This window comes from Gallus gallus, chromosome 4 (assembly GCF_016699485.2).
Source record: "Gallus gallus isolate bGalGal1 chromosome 4, bGalGal1.mat.broiler.GRCg7b, whole genome shotgun sequence".
Taxonomy (NCBI): domain Eukaryota; kingdom Metazoa; phylum Chordata; class Aves; order Galliformes; family Phasianidae; genus Gallus; species Gallus gallus.
Genome location: NC_052535.1, coordinates 24,817,880 through 24,841,279, shown reverse-complemented (window position 1 = coordinate 24,841,279; position 23,400 = coordinate 24,817,880). Strand labels below are relative to the sequence as shown.

At 41.4% G+C, this 23,400-nt stretch overlaps 1 protein-coding gene and 1 long non-coding RNA gene across 8 annotated transcripts; both read right to left on the bottom strand.

Moving 5' to 3' along the window:
• Nucleotides 1–3,845: 3,845 nt before the first annotated feature.
• LOC121110798 lies at nucleotides 3,846–5,597 on the bottom strand. The gene is made up of 2 exons (XR_005859330.1): nucleotides 4,162–5,597; nucleotides 3,846–3,932 (listed from the first exon to the last, which is right to left on the bottom strand). It is a non-coding gene; the product is annotated as an uncharacterized LOC121110798 (long non-coding RNA).
• Nucleotides 5,598–8,146: 2,549 nt separating this feature from the next.
• AADAT (aminoadipate aminotransferase) lies at nucleotides 8,147–23,180 on the bottom strand. 7 transcript variants are annotated; one of them, XM_046940713.1, is made up of 15 exons: nucleotides 22,725–23,180; nucleotides 22,485–22,640; nucleotides 22,324–22,392; nucleotides 21,399–21,567; nucleotides 20,244–20,376; nucleotides 19,609–19,683; nucleotides 18,609–18,818; nucleotides 18,040–18,105; nucleotides 16,727–16,809; nucleotides 15,560–15,656; nucleotides 14,683–14,744; nucleotides 12,863–12,927; nucleotides 9,856–9,962; nucleotides 9,092–9,193; nucleotides 8,147–8,443 (listed from the first exon to the last, which is right to left on the bottom strand). In XM_046940713.1, the coding sequence occupies exons 3-15, from the start codon at nucleotides 22,388–22,390 to the stop codon at nucleotides 8,393–8,395; spliced, it is 1,287 nt and encodes a 428-aa protein (XP_046796669.1). In that variant the 5' UTR covers nucleotides 22,391–22,392; nucleotides 22,485–22,640; nucleotides 22,725–23,180; the 3' UTR covers nucleotides 8,147–8,392. The 7 variants fall into 7 exon arrangements, with proteins under 7 accessions (XP_046796669.1, XP_046796668.1, XP_004940980.2 ...); XM_046940712.1 differs by having other exon boundaries at nucleotides 23,133–23,180; XM_004940923.5 differs by having other exon boundaries at nucleotides 22,485–23,180.
• Nucleotides 23,181–23,400: the final 220 nt, after the last annotated feature.

The following is a 23,400-nucleotide window of genomic DNA, read 5'->3' as shown; positions in this document are numbered from 1 at the left end:
CTGGAGATTTCAAACTTACAAATGCACACAGGGTTGATAGAGATCCTGTTTCCTCTGCAGTAGGATCCCCTTCTGTACCTTTGCGGTTGATTCTCAGGTGCTGAGGAGACAGTTTTCTGCCCGTGCTGCTGTGCAGGTGATGGAGTGTAGGTCCCCCTAGGAGAAACTTACATCTAGTCAAAGTTTTATTACAAACTTGCCATTGATTAAAGATGCCTTTCATTTGGACGTGCTCATTACTGCAAGTTTTCAGTGACTCAGCAAATGGAGGGCTTTGGCTGTCAGAATTAAACAGTGTCTTGTGGCACAATGCCAGAGTTGGGGATGCTTTCACCTACTGTTATCAGTAACTGAAAGTCAATGAAATTTATAGCAGCAAAATTTTCCAGTGCAGACATGACCTTACTGGAGAAAGTTGTGTATTCAGCACTGCCAGCAACCATCTCTTGATGTTTAGAGGTCGAATCCTCCCTGTGTCTTGTATCTAACCACCTGTACACAATGAAAAAAGTGGAGATTCATGGCATTCTAAATTCTAGTCTTTTGACATGGTGCAATTTAAACTGTGTTATACATTACAAAAACACTCTGTTTTGCCTTATGAGGATGTGCAAGACAACAGTTCTCCTTAGGAGCTTTGAAAAGGGATAAGTTTCCTAAGGGACAGAAATCTGCCTTATTTTTCTGGACATCCTGTGCATTGCTTTCTAGCTGGAGGGGTATGGTTTTCTTGCATGACTGCCTTAGAAAGAAAGATTTTCAGAAAATGAGATCACCTGACTGATTTTGTTGGGTTTTTTTTTTCCTTCTTGATACTAAGAAAAAAAAAATATGATCAGGCCATGTTTTGATTCTTTGATTGCTTTATGATGATCAAATTCTTTGGTTGCTTTATGAAAGTACAGTATTAATTTGAGCGTGTAGCACTGACCTCTCAGCAGACCCACTGCAAAGCCGTGTGACATCCGTGTGGCAGCATAATATGCAGCAAGCGAAGGGGTTCCTCCTTTCCTACATCGTCTCTGTTCTCCCACCCCATGGCATAGATTAGCATTGCAGCTGTATACAAATTTCAGTGCCAGCTGTGGTGACTTTTGTGGGCAGCTCTGCCATGTCAGTGCTGTGGCCACCTTTCCCTTCCTCTCCCATCTTCCTGCTATTAAATTCACTTGTGAATTAGATGTGACTACAGGGAATATATACAGTGGCAGAAAAGGATCTTCCTTTCTGTGAAGAAAAAAATAATAATGGCTAGAGGATGGTGCTGGAAAATTATAAAAGAATTTGTCCTGAGACATGATAGTAGACATTAGGAGAGCTTTTGCCACAATATAAGCAAAGCTATATTGTGTACGGATTAGAGGAACTCACTCAGTTAAGCAAACAGTTGGGTGCTCAGAAAAGATCTCAGCAACACGGTTACCAGGGGAAAATTTCAGCAAAGAGCCACATTTACAAAAACACCTCGGGATTGGGCCGTGTGTCTCAATCTTAAAAGGAGCTCATAGACTGACCTATCAGCTCATAGGAACTGCAGCATCTCTTCTTAGCAGCCACAATAAGAAAAGCACACAACAAACAACTCAACCATAAAAACAGCTTAAGCAGAAAACAAGCCAAGAGGGATGAGTCAGAAGAAAGACCAGAGGGGGAACGCATGCTTCGGAAAAAGCCTCTTGTCAAAAATAATTTTTAATCATCTCCATATTCCAGGAGGGCTTTTTCATCTCTATGGGTCATAGGGAAATTCAGCAGTCATAGATTATGTCATGCACACACTTTCATCCCCATCAGCTGTGTACTATGAAAGGGTGTAAAGTTTTGCACCTGCTACATTTTTGGGGAATATTTTGGAGGGTGAGATTGCGAATGTGAACAGAAGAAATCCCATTCCCAGGCTGCACAGCCCACTCTCCTGGCACATCCTGAGGGGTCAGGCCCTGCCTGCCTGGCTTCCATCTTCCCTAAGCTGGTCACAGTCCCCAGTGGTGCTTCCCCTCACCTGGATTCTCTGTGCTCCCGGTGTTTAACTCCTTTCCGTTACTGATCTTCTTACTTCTCTTGTTAATAGGGTGAGGACTCCTTTGTTTTCAATAAATCTAATATGTTGCTCATAAATCAGTCGGTGAAAAACCGCATCCATGCTTCTGCTGTAGAAATGCTGCATTGTATGCTAGTGTTCTTCTCCAGGATTTAATGAAGCGTTTAATTGTGTTTTCTCTTTCTTGGATTGTCTTCACCCTTATTTCAATCATTTTTTCATCTGCTCCAGTATAAACTGGATAGCGCAGCACCTGATCCTTTGGCTGGCAATAGTGATACATGTTGTTTGGGAGCTCCTGTTTTGGAAATGTTGAATCTGGGTCCCAAAATGCATTCTAACTGAAACCTGTGCTGTTTGATACTAACAGATGATACTTGCCAGACCGTGGCATCAAAAAGCAGAGGCAGACAAGAATTAGAAAGGTGCCACCTGCTTGTAAATTCTTTTGAAAAGCCCTTGGAATGAGGTAGCCTCAAATAGGAGGGCACAAAGCTTCAGAGAATGATAGAGGCAATCAATACACAAGTGCACAATCATCTTTCTTAAGTTATCACTCTTGCAGAATTTGACTTATTTACCGCCGCAAACCAAATCTGGTTTGATACTGTCCTGTGGAGAAAATAAAATCATAGAATCATAGAATCACTGAGTGGCCTGGGTTGAAAAGGACCACAACGATCACCTAGTTTCAACCCCCCTGCAATGGACAGGGTCGCCAACCACTAGACCAGGCTGCCCAGAGCCACATCCAGCCTGGCCTTGAACGCGCGTGTCCAGGGATGGGGCGTCCACAACCTCCTTGGGCAACCTGTTCCAGTGCTTCAGCACCCTCTGTGTGAAAAATTTCTTCCTAATATCCAACCTAAACCTCCCCTAAAATCTTATTTTGCAGATTTCAGTTTTGCATTTTAAGTTTCAGTGAAAAAATAGGGCCAGTATACATTAGAAACACCTTTTGATGAACAGCGTTATCAGATGCATCTGTTCATCCAGGGCAGTTCACATTCACTAACACAAGACATGCTTGGTCCGTCTGCTCTGAAGATGCACACCGAAGCAACGTTATACAAAACAAACAGGATCTATGCTGCCATTATTGCATGACCAGACGACGATGGTACTTCAGAACTAACACATTGCAACAGATTTTTTTTTCAATTTTAATTTCTGCTGTAGTTTAAACACATAGAGTTATTTTTTTTCTTAGCTGCTGTTCTTTCCAATGCCTCTTCAGATCACTCAGTTCCTGAAAATGTGGGTTTTTTTACACCATCAGGAATTAATGGGAGCAGAATTCTGTGTGTGAGATTTTGGTGGGAGTCAAAACAAGCAAAAATTTGAGCCTGTAACTGAAAACACGCGAGACAAAAATGTAACCAGTTTCCTAGGAACATTATACAGCACTACAAACACATCACTTGGTTACATGCTTAAGGAAATCTCATCTGTGTGTGTGAAGAAGGTGGGATAACAATATTCAAGAAAGAAGTATCATTATTCCTGCTCAATATTTCGAGCGCTGCCTTGCCAGGCAGAGATCTTGTGCACATTTTGAGCGGTAGGACAGCAGTTCTGTGGATTAAGCTCTATCTAAATATCTCCTGGAGATTATCTAAAATGATTCAACCTTCTGCTTCTTTGCTGGAGTAGTGAACACCCCTTTAATCTGAAACCATTCATTGCTTTCCAGACCATTTTTCCTTTTATTGTGAGCCCTGAGGCTCTACATATCCATGCTCTTTTGATACAGGTGTTACAGACCATGCTTTTAATACTGTAAAACTTACAAAGAAAAGCCTTGTTCATTCAGCGTTTTCCTTTACTGGCACTGTATTAATTCCACATGTTCTTCTGTTTTGGCAGCTCTGTAAACCTGCTCCTGTTTAACCTCATACAAGAAAGCAGAGTTAGTATGGATAAAATGGAAACTTGTCTAATTCTTATTTTCCTATGGGTACTCCCCTGTCTAAAAGTCCCAATATATGTCTGTGAGATCTGCGTTTGTAGAACTGTGCTGGCAATAAGTTTTGGGGTCAGTTAAAAGACCTAATGTTATTTTTAATAAATCTCAACTAAGGAGAGAAGTGAACTCATTTAGGAATGCCATGAGAAGGTACCTCTAATTGCGGAGATTGCTGGTTTGTCCATGGGCTTAACAATGTGACTGCAGTAGAGTTCTACTTGGGAGAAAATAATATGCAGTGTTATAGAGTATTTATTGGTCACCATTCTGGAGTCCCTCAGCTTCCACTAACGGAAGTGTTGGTGCCTAAAAGGTGAAGAGAAAAATGAATTAATGTCCTACTTGTATTACCACCAAACTCACCATTTGTATCTGCTTTCATAAACCAAGAAAACAAAAAAATACTTCAGAAACTTCTAAAAACTTCCATTAGGTTGTCACTAATACAGACACCAAGCAAGAGATCCCATGTGACAGAACAGCAAAATGTCATGAAAAGTGCTATGGAAGATGTGGTTCTTTGCAAATAGCTTTTGATAGCTAAAATACAGACTTCTGTACTGCAGTAAGTCACTGTAAGCTCCCCTTAGGGTCAACAAGAAAAAAGAACCCTGGAAATCCATCTGATCAATGTCAAACCACAGCTATAAAGATGATGACTGCATTGACCGATGTGAATAATTCAGATGGAAATACAAAAACTGTGGCCTCCATAAATTGACATCACTAAATGTGTTTTCCCAGAGCAGTATCTAGTAAATAAGCCAATTTAAAAGGTTTGTAAATATTAATAAATTAATTTTCCCTCACAGTAACTGTTAATGTATTGATTTTTTTCCAGGTTAAAAAAATAATAAAAAAAATTGAAATGAAAACAGTTCTTACAATGGCTCAAATCAGGAAGATGTTTTCAGGAGACACTTACTTAGTACAGGACCCACAGGTGTCAAGGACTGTGCTTCAGTGACTGCTGATGCTCGGCCACAGTGAGACTTCTAGAGCAAATGCCTCTTTAAAGTCAGTCAGCTTAAGGATGGGAGACCCACTGTGGCAAGTTAGATGACACGTATTTGACTTTGTGGGGTCAAACTGCCTCGTTTCACGTGTTACAAGAAGCAAAGTTAGGATCCCCTCCTGGGACCCCTTGTACTCAATGGAGAGATGGGGCGATTGCGCTCCCTGCAGCTGGAGCAATTTGGGGCTCTGAGGTTTCCTGGTGCCTCTCTTCTGTTGGCTTCAGAGCAAATGGAGAGATGAACTTCCCAGCATGGAAGTGACACAGCAGTTTAGGTTCTTGAAGTCCACGTGTGTGCTTTTGTCTTTCCGCTCCCCTGAATACTACAAAACTCAGAAAAGTATTTTTATCGTTCCAAAGATATCTATCTCTTTGTGTTGGCCTTCACTAAGTATAATTTAAATTGTAATTTAAAGACGCAAATTAAAGAAAAACAAAAAAATCATAATCCAATGGCTCAAATTATTTCTCCCTTCTGGGCGTTACAAAATGGAGGCAAACAAGCCACTGACATGATTGCCGTAAAGGCACTTCGCTATCAGTTGCATAGCAAGAGATGTTCTACCTTCTGCTAAACTTTCTTAGCTTTTCTCTGCTAAACTTTCTTAGTTTAGCTCTGCTAAACTTTCTTAGCTAACAATAAAAAAGTTGTTTAACTGTTGTGTCAGTTAAGCGGTGTATTCGCTTAGGAACCAGATTGGGTAAGATTTTCCTGAAGTATTTTTATTTGCAGATAAACCGGTGATAATCGATGCTGGTGGCACAGTTAAGCAGATCTGTGGATTCAACTGCGGTAAAAGACTGAAAAAGAAGAACCAGGCCAATGGTATTCTACATCTGTTAATGCCTGATTTTTTTGAGCAAAGTGCAGGAAAATCCTCTTCTAAACCTTTCAGGTTCAAAGTTCTTCATTAGCCAAACATAGAGAGATACAGTTCAAAGTTCTATGCAAATCAAGAAACTGAAATACCGTCAGGTCAACTTTTTCCAGGTTGCACCATGCATTTGCTGTATCAATCCAGACCTGATTCAATTTAAGTTGAAAGTAAAAAGAAAGCATAATTTTGAAGGTATTTCCTGAATTCTGCACAGCTAGCGGGGAATCTCGTAGCAGCAGTCACATTTGTTAACGCATTTCTGGGCTAGCCATTCTCAGAAAGAATCAGCAAGATTCTTATGCTTCCTCACTCGGTGACGTATGAGCTTTGCAACGTGACATAAAAGCTTCCACTGTTGTTATGAGAAAAGCGAGGTACTGGTGTTCCTAATTACAACGCTACGATAACGAGAATGGAGTTTTCTTTGTATGTGCAGAGTGCTACTCACTCAGAATGATGACAGCTCACGCACTGCGATCATTCTGTTCTCCCCTGAGACAAAATCTACAGTGGTCAATGGCAACACAATTTGCCTGACAACTCAGATCGGTCTTAAATGACATTTCCATTTATTCCTCTGTGAAATATAGCAATGACATTATTTTCATTAAGCAGACACACCAGCTCATTCTGCTGTATAAAATGTTTTTCTAAACTGAACCTGAGGTAAAAAATTGCTTTGTTGATGATAGAAAAGTCAGCAATCCCAAAATTTCTATATGCAGCTAGGAAACTGAATTGAAAGCTGAACATTTGCTGTTAAGTAGCTCTGCAGAGTGAACAGTGCTGGTTGGGACACCCATTAGCAGCATCTAAAAGTGTAGAACAGACAGCTCCATTTCCAAAGGCTTGCAGCTTCTAAGACTGTGTTTGTGTCCTGGGCACAGATTCAGGACTACACAGAATCACTGAATCACAGAATGGCCCGGGTTGGAAGGGACCTCGAGGACCATGAAGCTCCAACCTGCCCCCCCACATGCCGGGCCACTGACCTCCACATTTAATACTAGACCAGGCTGCCCAGGGCCCCATCCAACCTGGCCTTGAACACCTCCAGGGACGGGGCATCCACAACCTCTCTGGGCAGCCTATGCCAGCACCTCACCACTCTCATAGTAAAGAACTTCCCCCTGACATCCAACCTAAATCTTCCCTCCTTCAACTTAAAGCCGTTTCCTCTTGACATGCCTTTATCTACTCTTCTAAAGAGCTGACTCCCCTCCTGTTTGGTACTCCCTTTAGGTACTGAAAGGCTGCAATGAGGTCACCCTGCAGCCTTCTCTTCTCCAGGCTGAACAAGCCCAGATCCCTCAGCCTGTCTTCATAGGAGAGGTGCTCCAGCCCTCTGATCATCTCTGTGGCCCTCCTCTGGACCCTCTCCAACAGCTCCCTGTCTTTCTTGTACTGAGGGGCCCCAGACCTGGATGCAGTACTCCAGATGGGGCCTCACAGAGGTAGAGTAGAGAGGGACAATCACCTCCCTCTCCCTGCTGGCCACCCCTCTTCTGATGGAGCGCAGGACACCATTTGCTTCCCGAGCTGCAAGAGCATACTGCTGGCTCATGTTAATTTTTTCATCCACCAGGATGAAAAACATAAGTACAGTCTCCTCCTGGGCTGTACCACCCACCCCAAGGGTCCTAGCTGTGCCCAAGCCCAGTCCAACTCTGTGGTGTGGCTGGCTTCACCCATGGCACCAGCTTGCCTGCCTGCAGTGAGGACTGGAGAGAAACCTGGGGATGTGGGTTGGGTTGTAGGGCTATACATCGAGAATCCTAGGACAATCTGTACAGTTAAAACTTTCTGAAAGTTTTGTACATGGTGCCAAGAATCTAACGTTTGGGATGATAATAATCAAGGGACCAAAGATCAAAATGTCTTCATTTTTGTATTTTGCTTGCTTTGTACATCTGTGTCAATTGCAAAGAACCCTAGCCAATGTTTGTAATCGTAGCCTGATTTTGCTATGTCAGTTTCCAGTTTAAAACATCCCAACCTCATTTTTATCTGACGAAACTTCAGTAAAACCAAACACTGATCTTCTCAAAACCAGACAACGTGCCACAGGACAAGAGGAAAGCAAAATAAAAAAAGCAATTCCAACAAAAGGTCTTGGCAAAATGTATCAGTTAGGATTAAGAATGCCTAAGACTATCTCAGGTGTAAATTCCTAAGTGACTGATTTCCCTGCTTCCTAACCCAAGCAGAAAGCAAAAGCCAAAATCAAGCTCTAACGATACAATGGATTTGACAGGAAGCAGAACATTTTATTTTTAAGCATATCAAACATTTTTGGATTAGAATAAATTTAGCAGTGCAAGGTACTGACAGATTAAAAATATCAGCATGTTGTTTTTTTGTTGTGTTTTGTTTTTTCAGCTGAAACAGTGGAAACATCCATGGTACTGCACCTGTTTTTAAAGTGTTCTGATGCAATCCCAATGTTAACATATATTTTCTTGAGATGATTTTGATAGCTGTATGAGCTCTATTCATTTTTTCCATACAGCTTCTTTTATAAGGTCAGCCAGTCTCTGGAAAGCCTGCAATGATATAAAAGATGGTTTAAATTCATGTACGTGCATTACTTAAACAGACAATCTACTGAAACTACCCTAACACTCACATATGAACTCACTGTTTTACACTACAAAATTCTGCTGATATCGTGTTTTCCTTTTTTTTACCAACATGCATGGGCTTTAAATCATACTGTAACAAGATACAGCTTCCACTCATCTGATAAAAAATGAAAGGCAGTTTTTTTCTGAAACAGAAAACTACACTTATCGATGCTCAATGATTATTCAGAATTGAAATGAAGCTAATCAGTTGTTTTAATAGAACTAGCGATCCTTGGAAGAGCATCTCTTTTAACCCATTATAGAGCCCTAGAGATGCCAAAGCTGAAAGAAAAGAAAGAACAGTTCAGAAGAGAAGCATACGGAAGTACAATGGCAGTAAGGTACTATTTGACTGTCCACAGTATGGTTTGGATAAGAGTATCCTGCCTACTTTGGCAAGAGTACTTTGGCAATCTTTGGATAAGAGTATCTTGCCTCAAGTACTGCTTTAGTGCCTAAGTACTCAAACGACTACACTAACAAACAAGAAATCACACAAGGAGAAGTAAAAATATCATCATATCACATAATTACATGTTAAAAAAAATAAATCCCAGTTTCACTTACCAGATCCATCTGGGCTGGAGAAGGCAGAGAGAAAGAAGCTCTGACATAAGGACTGGGCTCTGAACTATCGATGTTGAACACTCCTCCAGGAACCAGTAACACCTACATGAAAGCGGTGAACCACTCAGTTATAAGCACTCGTACACGTTGAAAACACTACGCGATATTCAATTTGAGAAGGCTCACTACTGATAGCAGAATGTGGCCAGATACATTTTGTCGTTCCTAAACAAGAAGCCAAAAATATGCAAACTGGTATCAGACTTTTTGTGACAAAACCAAAGGGCTCTCAGGCTGGTTCACAACCAGGTCTGGTTTATTGTCTGTGTTTAGAAGTACCAGCGCAGTGGGACGCAGTTTACTCAGTGCACTGTATTGTCTCTTTTACATTTTAGGAATAAAATCACACTTAATTTTTCATACTAAAAAGGATCTGTAATGATGGCTGCCCACTCTATTACTATATACAATACTAAAAATATACTATTAGCTACATAATAAATATATTGTATATAGTATATATAACACATAGTATATACATGTGAGATAAATTTAAGCTGATTAAATATCAACATTTGAATACATATAAGAAAATATTTTATTAATGACACACTACATTACAGAACAATGCCTCAGACTCAGTGATGATTGTGGACACAAGTTCTCTGCTTTTATAGGTCTGTGCCTATGTGCAGATAGATACAATAAAGTTATTTTATCATTTCCTCATTTAATATCATAAGCCATTAAGCCACAGGTCATACTTCTTTTTGCAAAGCTTTTTCCATGATCAGCTGCTGTGTATCAGAAACTCCCTTAATTTTGATCCATAAGAACATGCCAGCAGCAGGAGGATGCCATTCTGCCAAGCCTAGAGAAAAAGAAAAGGGAATCAAGAAAGAAACTTCTGTTCGTCCTGTAATTTGATACATCATAGAGTAAGTGATGTAAATTTATTGCTTGAATGAGCTTGAATGAACTTTTGGTAATGAGCAATGTCCCTCAGTGCTCCATCTTGGGCCCAGTACTTTAGAACATCTTTACCAGTGACAAAGATGATGGGATGGAGTGCACCCTCAGCAAGCTTGCTGACGACACCAAGCTGGGTGGTGTGGTTGGTTACAGCAGAAGGAAGGGATGACATCCAGAGGGACCTTGATAAACTCAAAAGGTGGGCTCTTGTGAACCTTATGAGGTTCAACAAAACAAAGTGCAAGGTTTTGCACTGGGGTCAAGGTAATCTCAGATACGTATACAAACTGTCAGAAGAACTCCTTGAGAGTAGCCCTGCAGAGAAGGTCCCATGGGTCCCGGCTGATGAAAAATTTAACATGAGCCAGCAGTGTATGCTTGCAGCCCGGAAGGCCAATGGTATCCCGGGTGCCATCAGAAGAGGGGTGGCCAGCAGGGACAAGGAGGTGATTGTCCTCCTCTTCTCTGCCCTCATGAGGCCCCATCTGGAGTACTGTGTCCAGGTCGGGGGCCCCCAGCACAGGAAAGATGTCGAGCTTTCCAAGAGCGTGCAGAAGAGGGCCATGAAGATGATGCATGGGCTGGAACACCTCTCCTATGAAGGCACGCTGAAGGAACTGGGTTTGTTCAGCCTGGAAAAGAGAAGACTGTGGGGAGACCACACTGCGGTCTTCCAATATTTAAAGGGAGTTTATAACAATGAGGGAAATCAACTTTTTAAATGGGCAGATAGTGATAGAACAAGGGGGAATGACTTTAAACAAAAGGAGAGGAGATTTAGATTAGATGTCAAGAGGAAGATTTTTACTGAGAGTGGTGAGGTGCTGGTAGAGTCTGCCCAGCGAGGCTGTGGATGCGTGTCCCATGTGGGGGTGCTTAAGGCCAGGTTGGATGGGGCCCTGGGCAATCTGATCTAGTATTTGATCTAGCAGCTGGCAATCCTGCCTGTGGCAGGGGGGTCAGAACCTGAATATCCTTAAGGCCCCTTCCAACCCAAGCTATTCTACCATTCTATGAACAAAAAGGGAATATGGCTACAGATCACAGGTGCCCCTTCCCAAATTTAGGTACTGATCCACTCTGTGAGGGCTTACTGCATGCATGCTGATATTTTCAGTACTTCTGGTGAAAGTGATAACTCTGAATTATAGAAAACCCAAGTGTTAACAAACTGAATGTCTTGACTACGTTGAGATTAAAGAAACAACTTTTCCAAACAATCAAAAATCATTCTTATGATGTATCTTCTCCTAGTAGCTCACTATCAATATGATTTAAGCGTAACAAAACAGATAATTATTTTTCTTTAAATTGGTTATAAATATTTGCTCAAAGAAAAGGGGAATCTAGGAGTTATGAAGAGGATGATGGCTTGGGGAGAATTTGTCTTTTTATATATGCAGACCTACTGTGTGCCTGTTGTTTACCTAGAGGTAATTATCTGTTTTCAGACATGTTTTCTGAAGAAACTATTTAATATCTTTACACTGATGTGCTTAACATATCTAAAGAGGGCTTGAGCACCTCTCCTCCAAAGTCAGGCTGAGGCAGCTGGGCTTGTTCAGCCTGGAGAAGAGAAGGCTTTGTGGGGACCTCACTGTGGCCTTCAAGTACTTAAAAGAGAGCTTATAAACAAGAGGGAGACTGAATTTTAACACGAGCAGGTAATGGTAGGACGGGGGGGAAGAGTTTTAAACTAAAAGAGGGGACACTTAGATTAGACATTTGGCAGAAATGTTTTACTCGGGAAGTGGTGAAGCACTGGCACAGCCTGCCCACAGAGGCTGTGGGTGCCCTGTCCCTGGAGCTCTTCAAGTCCAGGCTAGATGGGGCCCTGGACAGACTGGTCTAGTATTATATATGGAGGTTGATGGCCCTGCCTGCTTTAGGGGAGTAGAAATGGATGATCTTTAAGTCCTCTTCCAACCCCAGCCATTCTATGATCATATGAAAATAGAATCTGTCTGTTCTCCATGCTAACATAGCTCCTATTACTAGAATAGACTACTCTAGTAAGAAGACTTTATAGTCTTCTATGTATGAGTATATTCTCACAATGCACCCTAAGGTAACCCAGAGCTATCATGTTGTACTGGTATTTGGGGAACTGAGACAAAGAGAGTCAATAATCCATATTCATTCAGAGCTATGTAGAAAAAGAAGAAAAAATTCTTATCTAAAATCTGGGATTTAGTAACAGCAAGTACACCGATGACTATATGGTACTCGAGTCCCAGGGAAGTATCTCAGGAAGGTGGGCAGTTCTTAAATAATTATTGCTGATTCCACTGCAGACTGACTAAGAGGAATAATTATAGTCACTAACTGTAATCCCATTGCTGCTGAGCACTTTTGTTCTGCGCTCTGTGATTAATCATAGGAGTGGATGTCTGAAATTATGCTCAGACAAAATGACCATCACTACTACCATATTTATATCTTCTTTTAAATTTATGCAACTGAATCTGTCACTTTCAGATGGAGATTTTAAAGACAGACGTTTTAAACATAAAAAGAATGTCGTGGAGTGAAATACACACTGTCTGTAAAGTTGGTTTATATGGTGCTAATGTGGTGAGCTTTTTTCCCATCGTCATTAACTTGTCCCTCACCAGAAAAGCAGGATAACTGCAGTCTGAGATAATTCGTCCTAAGCTTAATATTTCATGTCATTGATTTGCTCATAGTGATCACCTACCACTTTGGTCAAGAAGTGACCTTTAGCAATTCTTCTTGAACACAAAGATGATAGTAGCTAGAAAAAAAGTCTAAGTTATTAGCCGTGTTGCACTGACTGACCTTTTAACCATTTGTCAGCAGCAATGAGCATTGCATCCCGCTGGGTCCTGTAGAACTCCACAACTCTGAAAGTACATTATCAATACAAAGCCATGATCTCATTGTGCTTTGGAGTCCATTTGTTTCCAAAAGCAGAAACAAAGCTTTTCTACTTATCAACCAAAATGCACACTTAACAGAAATATGAACACATCCTAGATCAGCACAATACAACGTACTGCGTATATGAAAATTTGTATATGCATTAGAAAAGTCTTGAATGCTTCACAGTGTCTGCAACAAAGCACAGATCAATGAGACAGAGGAAGTGCATTTGTAGCTGCTTCTTAATCTTTACATGTCAGAGAAAGTGCAGTGTTAAACACTTTATAAATGATATCCATTCTGTTATATTGGTGGATACAAGCCCTGTTTGCAGTAGTCATCACACAGAACATGCATACAGAAGAAAATGCAGGATCTGGATGCCTGTGAAAGTACACGTGATATTCATGCATTTGGGTTCAGTTTCTGTAATAGGTACACATGGAAACAACATTTCATGAGGTAAAAACAGATCATATGATAAACCTATCATGACTATCTGACAGCTTCCCTTGTTTTAACCCTTTGAGCCTATTACCTTCATACTTTAACTAAAACTTCAAAATAATACAATATCCTACTAGGGAAAATGACCCTGCCCAAGGTCTAAGAGAGACAAGCCTTGTACAATGACTACTCTCACTGGTATAAAATGAAGCAGCTGTGATTCTGCAACATTAGACACGAGAGGAATGTATGGTGCAGAATCCATAAATCAGGTGGAAAAGGGCTCCCTTGTCTACATATGAACCACACTTAGTAGTTACACTTTTCTTTGATACTCTTGGAACACGGAGCTTTGATTTCTGAATGTATTTTGTGAAACCCAACAGACAAATACTAACTACCAAAAGCTTATGAATCTCAAGGACTCTGCCTATGCCAGTTATTGCACTCTACAAAAAAAAGATAAATTTTACTTCTGCAGTTTTTACTGCATCATAAGTTCTGTGGCAACCTTTTTTTTCTTTGCTTTTCTGTGCTGTTATTTTACTTTCACACTGGAATCAAATTGTAAGTGTAAAGCAAAAGTTTCACAGAAATGTAATCACTATAAATAGGCTTACTCCAACTCAAAAACACAGTCTAACAAATCAACCAGATCCCAGTGAGATCATGTGGAAATGGTAATCAGCTGTTGGACCTAATCAATAGTAAGACACCTAACAACAGTGTCCAGGAGGTTATAAAGGGTTGTGGGTAGCCTACTGCAGTGTTGTTTTCATTAGGTAAAGAGGAAGAATACATTTGGCTTAGGTAAGGCTGCCTCCCTGTCATGAAGAAGAAAAGTGAAGAGAGATGTTTAAGAGACGTATTTTCTAATTGCTAAAAGCTGAGATAAAGTGCAGTCTGAGTTTTCCTACGAATCTATCTTTACACTCCTATTTCTTACACCCATTCTGTCATACCTAACACAATACAAAGCCAGGGCTAGTATCTCTGCTCTTTTTTTTAGATCCCAGTGTTTACGGAATGGGTAACAGCCCGGTGCTCAGGGGCAGAAGTGGCTGTTGTGGTCAGATGTAAGAACCTTTCTTATGCTTTTCTTACAAGCCTGTGACAAGCCTTTACAAACCACAACACGCTACCCATTACTGTAGGAAGCTCAGGGTTCAAATGGTATCTGATTATGACATTTGAAATGCAACATGAATACTCATGTGGATATCTGTTTTGTGTAGGTAGCAAGAAGCAGCATGACAGATGAGGGGATTCAAAATAGGACTTGATCTTACCTGTCTGTGTGCTCCAAGAAACCCTTTTCTCCCCACTGCTGAAGAAGCTGTGATATTATCATCTAAAGAAATAAAATACACCATCAATACAAGGCTGCTCCACAATCTCAAAAGATATACTGACCTGTGTGTTAATTCAGAATTCCACCCGGACAAGAAATTGCATGCAGGGTCTCTTGGAGCCCTTTATAAACAGAAGCGGCAGTAGCAACAGACTATTGCAGTCCATGTTACTGCTATCTTCAAGGACAGTGGCAACATTTGGAAGTTGGAGTTGGAGGAAGGAATGGATGGAGAGCTGAATATGGGGATCTGGGAGAAAAAGGAAGGCAACGTATACTGCTTTACAGAAGTTCCTTCCACTTGCACCAGTCTCTGCTTTAACGCTGCCTCTATGATGAACTAATGGAATTGGAAGTTGTATTAGACATGCTTGATGTCTCCTTTCCTTATTACTAATTATAAAGGAGCTGCTGATGGCACCTTTGTGATGTCTGTGAGCTGCCAGTATTATTTTAGATACTAAGCATAAAGAAAAATAAGGAGGGGGAAGGAAAGAACTTCCACTGTATGCTTTATATTGAGCTTTTTCAAGTGATCCCATTGGCAAGAGATAAAACATTTTAAATCTTGATTCTTGAAATCTGATGGTTAATATTATATTATATTAGCTGAAGCAGTAGTGCTTTCCATGCACTAAGCTCTTTAGTTCTGGCTGCAATTTCTTTGGTGGTCTCTTCCTTTTGGTGAATCAATATCTGTTCTTGTAACTAAAACTGGAAAGGTGTAGCCCAACTACAGAAGCTGCTTGTTCTTAGTTTTCTCTGACTTGGAATATGGTTTTTCAATACCATTCTGTTGGTAGTTCAGTACTTGCCTGTGTGAAAGTGCTGGTGTGCATTGTAGAAACCTGAATGTGTAGAATAACTCTGTCGATGAGAGGCTTGGGGCCTGTCAGAAAACCTACTCTCAACCTAGAAGAAAAAGGAAAAGTTACAACAGGAAATGCAATGTACAAATCCTTTATGTGAGTTATGGTTTAACTTGTAACCAGAAAGCCTATAACCATTTCACTAATGTGCTAAGGCTCTTATATGTATTTATATCTTTAATACTGCCCTAAAACCCAGGTTTACCCAACTTCGGAGTTAATAATCAATCAAAGGGAAGGGAAGATGGATTATTCACATAATCAAAAGTCACGAATGCTCAGCTCCATGGAAAAACACACAAACTGGCAAACAAGGTGCTGCTTTTGCTCTTTTAGCACTGCAGGATAAATGCCATTTAGGCTGACAAAATAGATTCCTATTCATGTTTCATTGCTATGACACGTCTTTACTCAGACTGTTTTTCTTCAAATAGCTATTAAAGCCAATCAGTAAGCTCAAATGTGTCCTTAGCAGAGACAAAATTGCATCGTGCCTTTTTGTAGTGTCACTTCTGGAAGTGCTGTCACATTTGGCATCATGCTGTCTCTTCTCTTTCTTGGGGATGGGGTTACAATCCACTAGCTGCCAGTGCAGAATTCACACTACTTTCTTACATCTATTAGAATAATAAAAGCAAATTAAAACACAAATATATTGTTCAGGAGGACATGACCTGAAAGAACTGTAAAGCTAGAAGAGAAGATATCACTGTAACTCTGATTGATTGTAGAGAGTCATGCTATTATTTCTTTTATATATAGGAAGAGTCTGCAGAAATGGTAAAAGACAGGAAAACTGGCAAAAGACTACTAAGAGTTCCAGGAAGAGAGCTTCAGGCCAGCATCTCAGTCTTTCTGCCTATGTGGTGCCTGGAAGACTGTCCTGCCTGGGCAGGAGGGCAAAACTATCAGAATCAGAAGAGAATCAGAATCTGGAATTATAAATGACTTTCAAGAGGTGACACAAAAATTTAGTACACTGAAGAAAAATACCTTCCAGAAATGACCAGGTATTAGATGAAAAAATTGTCATCTGATCCTTTTGTACACAGTGTGCCTTAATCTTGTGCCTTAATCAAGAGATAATACTGAGGAGTCTGAAGTGGGCCTTACCCAGAAGAGAGAACTTTAGAGAATGAGTCAGTCCTGATGACTCTGCCATCCACATCCATTGAGAGGAAACTTGGAGCCCATGGCTTCAAAGAAAAATAAAAAATAAAGTTGAAGTTTCCAGTAAGGACTGTGCTGGAATTACTTTCTTTGCTATGAAGACATAATTCTTAAAGTACATATTTTGACAGTAAACACTTTAGAGATGGACATTCAAAGGACAAGGGCAGTAACTTGCTGACAAATGGTTGTTTAGACTATCTGTCTGGGATGTAATGATATTCTGTGAAAGCCATCAAGAAATCAGTCTTGCTTCTTTTAGATGCCTAGCCCACTGATCAGCACACAAGTGTTCAGTTCAAGATTTGGTATGATGCCATGAGCAGGGAAAAAAAATTAATTCTGTCAAGGTTTTTATGGAGTATACAGAAGGATATTGTAATTTTTAAGATGGAACAGTAGCTTTTAGCTTTACTTAAAAACAAACAAACAAAAAAAAAAACCCCAACAACCCAACCAAACAAAAGGAAGTTAGAAGATATGTCTGAACTTTGATCTTACTGAGTTCAGCATGCTTTTTCCTTATCAAATATTCTATCATGTTTATACATACTCCCCTCATTCTCTAGCAAAGCTAAACAATGCTATTTAATGACTGTGAAGAACTTTTATTGCCTCCTCCCACAAAGATGTACTTCAAAATAGAATACAGAATACTGCAGTTCAGCTTCTAGCAATGTTTTGTTTCCTTGCAAGATCAGTTTTTTTCTCCTGAAGTTTGGTGCTTGAGCAGACTGTGCTGCTGCAGATCCATTAGGGTAGACAGTTAAACACTTTGTTACCCACAGGGGGAAGATCTGCAGGGAAGGAGGGAAGCTGCCTATCCAGTACTACTTCCTATGGCTTTTGGGATAACTGGATGCCAAAAAGCAAAGGGGTAGAAATGAGATGAAGTAGCTCAGGGGTAGACCATCTTCCCCTGGATGGAGAAGTGACTGCGTTGAAAGGAACATCAAAAGGCTGCTATTTTCAAGTGCTGCTTTGGTGATATGTTTGCTCTGCTCTACAGGCAAAATCTTTCCAATTTTCCTAGTAATGAAGGAAATTTTGTCCCGTGTAAGGCTTGACGAATTTGAACCACCGCAATTAAAAGGCTGATGCAATAAAATACCATAAAGAGTACAAGTAGAAGTAGCAATAGACTGTTAAGCATATAACTTAGAAGAAGGACATGAAGACAATCTAAGAAGATTCATGGCTCAAACTACAGTTCTTTGGTATCAGAAATGAAGGCGCTACCTTGTGTGGAAGATTACCTTTTCAAACTGAAGAAAGTAGTAAGGATCATCTTCTATTATAAGGAAATCATATTTTCTTGCAATCTAAAGAAAGAAATGAATTCAATGCAAAGACTGATTAAAATACGAACACAATAAATTCAGTTCTTACTGTACTCTGGACCTACTGCCAGGACCATATTAGGATCCCACAGGTAGCACCTTCACTATATATAAAGCTGTATCGGGAGGAGGTTTCAAATGCCCAATTCAGACATCAATCTAAACAGTAACCATGCTACCTGCAGTGCAAGGACAGGTACATAACTATAGGTGTGTTCAAAGGGTACAGTACACTTGTGGGAAACCAACTTTGAAGCTCCTGACAAAGACACCAGGCAGCAATGGACTACTACTGCAAAAAATAATTTACATAATGCTCCTGAAGTCTCCTCATGAAAGAGGCTTTGCTTAGAAACAACTTCTGGGTGGAATGTATTCTGGACCGATAATGGGCCCAAGCGTTGAATGTGGAGTACCTTTAGCTAAAACAGGATGGACATTTACCCATTTCTACCTACAACATTCACGAGGCCCCTGCTACGTACCTGATAAATCTCCTTCTTGCGATCCGTGGTCAGAGAGTTTCCAGTTGGGTTGCAGCCATTTGGAATTGTGTACAGGAATTTGGGGAGAGGGCGGCTATGATTTTTTATATCTTCTGGACTCCAAGCAGACAGAATTTCTTTTAGAGCTTTTGGAATAATGCCATGTTGGTCACTAGGAATGTTAATGATGCTACAGCCCAAAGGTCTCAGCTGTTGAGAGGATGAACAAAACTGTCATAATCTTTTCTGACTTTATAGCTATCCAAAACTCTTACTTCCTCACGATTCAAATCAAAGCTTGTCTAGGTTTGCTATGTAGCTTGTCAAACCTACCGCATTCTTCTTTATTTAACCCGTTAAGCCACGAGGAGAAAAAGGTAACTTTCAATCTGTATCACGTAGCTCAGCATTCTTAAGTAAAAATCTAAGTTGATGCAATAATTTTAGAAGTATGTTCTTAACAAGAAATCTTTGATTAGCCAAACGTTATCAAAATTCCTGTCAGTGCAAGAGGAAACTGGAATGAAGTGGCACATCATCTATCCCACCCCTTCTTACAACTCTCACGTATTTTTATTTGATGTTTAATTACATAGCAAGTATTTTTTCAGAAGGAAACTTTGCTATTTTTCTACAGTCCTTACTAGTCCACAGCTGAAAACTCTCTAGTTATGGGTACAGTATAATCAGTCTATAAAGTACTTCATTAGAACATGATGATTTGTTGAAATACCCACTTATAACATCTGTTCTGAACCGACTGTTGTGATGGCTCTCTTCCCAATCCCAAACACGACCTCAGTCCTAGAACAAACTACAGGATTAAGAAAAGGATGCTGTCTCCTGGGAATAGCTCTTATGAACTTAATTGGACTAACAGTAAAAATTTGACTCCTAGATGTGTTTTTGCTGTAAATACAGGGCATACAAGCAAGTAGATCAGGTACTAAAGTGCTCTTCAAATCTGATGTTCACAGCTTTTTGTTGATGAAGTACTTACAGCTGCGAGTGTCCCAGAATATGTGGGGGCATCCAAAAGGATGCTGTCCCCAGGATTAATGAGCATTTCAAACACCTGTGAAAGACAACTATTTTAGAAATATTTTTACATATGCTTCCTAGTTCTGAATTTAGTTGAGATAGTAAGTCTTTAATAACTGCTGTCTGTGAGGAAAACAGACAAACAACCAGCTTTAGAAACAGAGCTAGGGAATGACAGTTTGAAATGGGAACAGCTCTCTATACAACAGAAAGCATTTCGTTTGCAGAAAGTATCAACTAAGCAGTGGAGCAGACTGAACAGGTTGATTATTCAAGGAAAACTGATACAGTTTGTCATGTTACAGAAAAGCAAATAAGGCACCAGTGTGCTGATTACTTCGATAACAAGAAATGTTATCTTGGTATATTTTCTGACAGGCTTTTTTGGTTTATCCGAACATTCATGTAGGTTTGACGTGAGACTGCCCAACATGTTTTAAGTTGTTACCTTGTATGGATAGCCTGAGATGTTTGTTTAACAAATACACTACACAAAGCTTTGCAGTGATGCTTAATGCTAAGTATAGCTGAACTGAGGGAAGAAAACATCATCTTGAAAGAAGCACTTTTAATATACAGAGTTCTTGGTCCTACTTTGCACAAGCCTTCCTGGCTGCCGGTTGTGACACACACTTCCATTTGTCCTTGCTCAGGACTGTAGTTGGCTGTGGGGGGATTGTGTAGATTCCTCTGAAAATTCTTTAGCCACGACAACAGTTCTGGAATCCTGAAAGAGGAATGAGGTAAGGTGCATCTAACATCTTACACAGGCCAAAAAGAAGCTCCTCCTCTAAATCACTGTCAAATCTAGTACACGGTCCTGAATCTGGCTTTAACTGTCTCACAACTATACTTAGATGCCAATTTGACTGTTTTATCGAATAATGAAAAAGATACCAATGTTTCTTCTGAAAGAGCAGCAAAGATGAGCACCTACAGTCCACACACACTAAATGATGACTGTGAAATCTGGGCAGAAATGGTCCACTGAGGATGGAACGTGGGTGTAGGTTCAACAGGGTCTGCTCCTAGCAACAGTCTTTCCATACTCAGATGTGGCTGCCTGACAAAGCTTGCAGCGCTTCTGGAAGTGAGCTGCAGCTAGCAAGAAATTCAGAAATGAGTTTTTCAAAGAGCTGTTTTAAGATAAAGTCTTGTAGTACGTCTACAAATGCCTTTTACTAAAGTTGTGTTCGCTTAAGCATTAGGAAAAGCTGCAACTGCACTGATTAATGCCCTGTGTGACTATGCAGGTACATGCGTATTTTTGCAAGCCTGTCATAAGCCTGACTTGGTGCTGCCTACTGGGGACTTACTAAGAGTGCTAAACTAACATAACATATGCAATTTTTGTACTAAAAATGCCAATACTATAAAAACCTCAGTTCGAGCACCACAAGTGGTATGTGTCGACTTCTTTAGGGTACCAAATAAAGGCAAAATGAATGCTTCAGGAGCTGGAAACCACACTTCAATACTACATTGTTCACTGAATATCTTAATACAAAATACAGGTTGAGTCCTTTTACTAACTTGGGAGTTGGGATTCTCAGATACTGGGAAATTTCTGGCTTGTCCTAAAAAAAATGCTCATCTACTCAGAACCTTCTGCTTACTCTGAAATATAAACACTGAGGAAAATTTAAAGAAGTTAAAGCTGTTTTTGTAAAGATCAATTAATGCAATGACAGAGAACTTCAGGATTCTTTTGTTCCGCCATCTTTTAGTGCAAGCAGCCTTGACAGATACCCTGCTGAGGCAGAGTATTGAAGAGCCCTCTTCATTAAGTCTTCCCCAATCTCAACAGCATTTCCATGTCCAGTGGCAATAGTAGCCTTCTTAAATGGAAAAACGGCAGGGTTTGGTGCCCCTCCAGCCAGAGAGATGAGAGACGGAGGAGATTTTTGCATCAATTCAGCTACAGTAAAAGGAAAATACCTTGATTACAATGTGACTATTGCAGCAGTTGCTCACACACTTTATTTAATAATAAGCCAGGTAAGTTTGTTCTGTTTTACTACTACCAGTAGTTACATCTGATTATACCTATTAAGTAAAGGAGCAGGAATGTTTCTGGAAGCGTGGCTTCAGAGGCAGAGGCATCGTGTAAATAAGGTGGTATGAAGAAAATGTTGACAACTCTTGCTTTAAATGCAATTTCATAATCATTCACATCCAATCTGTGCTCTGCTAGCACAGACTGGACCTTACTTGGCAAAAGCACTTGCTCACAATGTGGAAGTCATGCTGTCTTGATGCTTTCAGCTCAGATGTGAGAGGATGGATGATATCAGGTCTGGCTCAGTGCCTCTAGATACTGACTGTTCTCCAGTACTCATGAGACAATTGGATAATGAGTGCCAATTCATAGCAAGCTGTGCCAAAACCCCTGCTGCAGAAGCGATAGCAGAGACTTTCAGGCACTTGTTTAAGTGACAACACCACTATTTCTTTTGTCTGGAGGAGTTTCTGAAATGAACGGTTCAAGGCTATTCTTTTTCTCTTTATGTACTTGACATCTCTAAATTAAAGAAGTCATGGTTAACTGGCCCTGTGAACACCTGGCAGGCTTTTTCTCAAGCCTGCTCAGTTCTTTAGTCACAGCACCTCCATAAAGTCTAGAACACAAAATGATACTCTTAAGAAAACCTGCCAAGAGCAGATGTATACTCACTCAGAACTCTTATCGGAGATGCTTTTCTGGCTGCACTCACACTTGTGATAAACCGGGAATAATTCATGTCTGTGGGGAAAGAGCAATTAGTTGAGCATCAAGGGGGAAAAACGAATGGGAACCCCAGCACTTCTGGTACATGCGCCTGCCACGAGTAATACCTCCAAACGGTCCTATCCACAGATAGGCTCTATCACATCACTTTGTATTAAAGTCAGTATTGGATCTTTTCCTTTTGGAATGAAAGAGTTTTCTTCTTCACGTACACTGGCTGGGTCACAGCCTCCCTCCCGCTGCTATGGCCACACAGCGTAGGACTGCAGAATAGAAGCGTTTGAGTTGAAGGGACCCTTAGAAGCCATCCAGTCCAACTGCCCCACAGTGGACAAACAGACACCTACAGCAGGACCGTGAGCTCCGAGCCCCGTCCGGCCTGACCCTGACTGTCTGCAGGGACGCGGCTTCCACCGCCTGTCCCCACAACCCGTCCCAGCGTGTGGAGCGAAAGACAGTGACTCTGAGTAACAGCTGGAAGCGCGCCTTTTTAGCAGGCGCAGCGCCGAGCGTCAGCTCGCGGCTACCGAAACAGCGCCATGGAAGCACGGCTCGGGCGATCGCACTTTCGGAAAGCGCCGCTCCTAACGTCACCGCGGAGCGCCAGCAGCGCAGCGCGGCCCCGCCGCGGCCGTTCCGCTCGCCTGTCGCGGTGCCCCCCGGCCCGACCCCACGCGCGGCGAAGATCCGCTAGGAGCCCCGCCGGGCTGACACCCCCCCCGTCGCGGCGGCTGGCGGGGCGGCCGCGCACCTACCGGCGGCGGGACGGCCCGGTCCGCTCCGGGCAGCGGCGGGTGGGCGGGAAGAAAGACGGCGGGGGCGGGCTGCTGGCCCGGGGCGCTGCCGCTGCGTAGGGGCGTGCCGAACTCGTGGGAGGGGCGGTTCCACGCGCCTTTATTCTTGTGTTTATTCATTTATTTATTTTAAGCCCGGGTCCTGGGCGAAGGAGCCGTGAGAGCCGCCAGGCCGCGGCTGTGGGCCCGCAGTGGCTCCCGCCGACCATCAGATGGCGCCGCGTTTCCA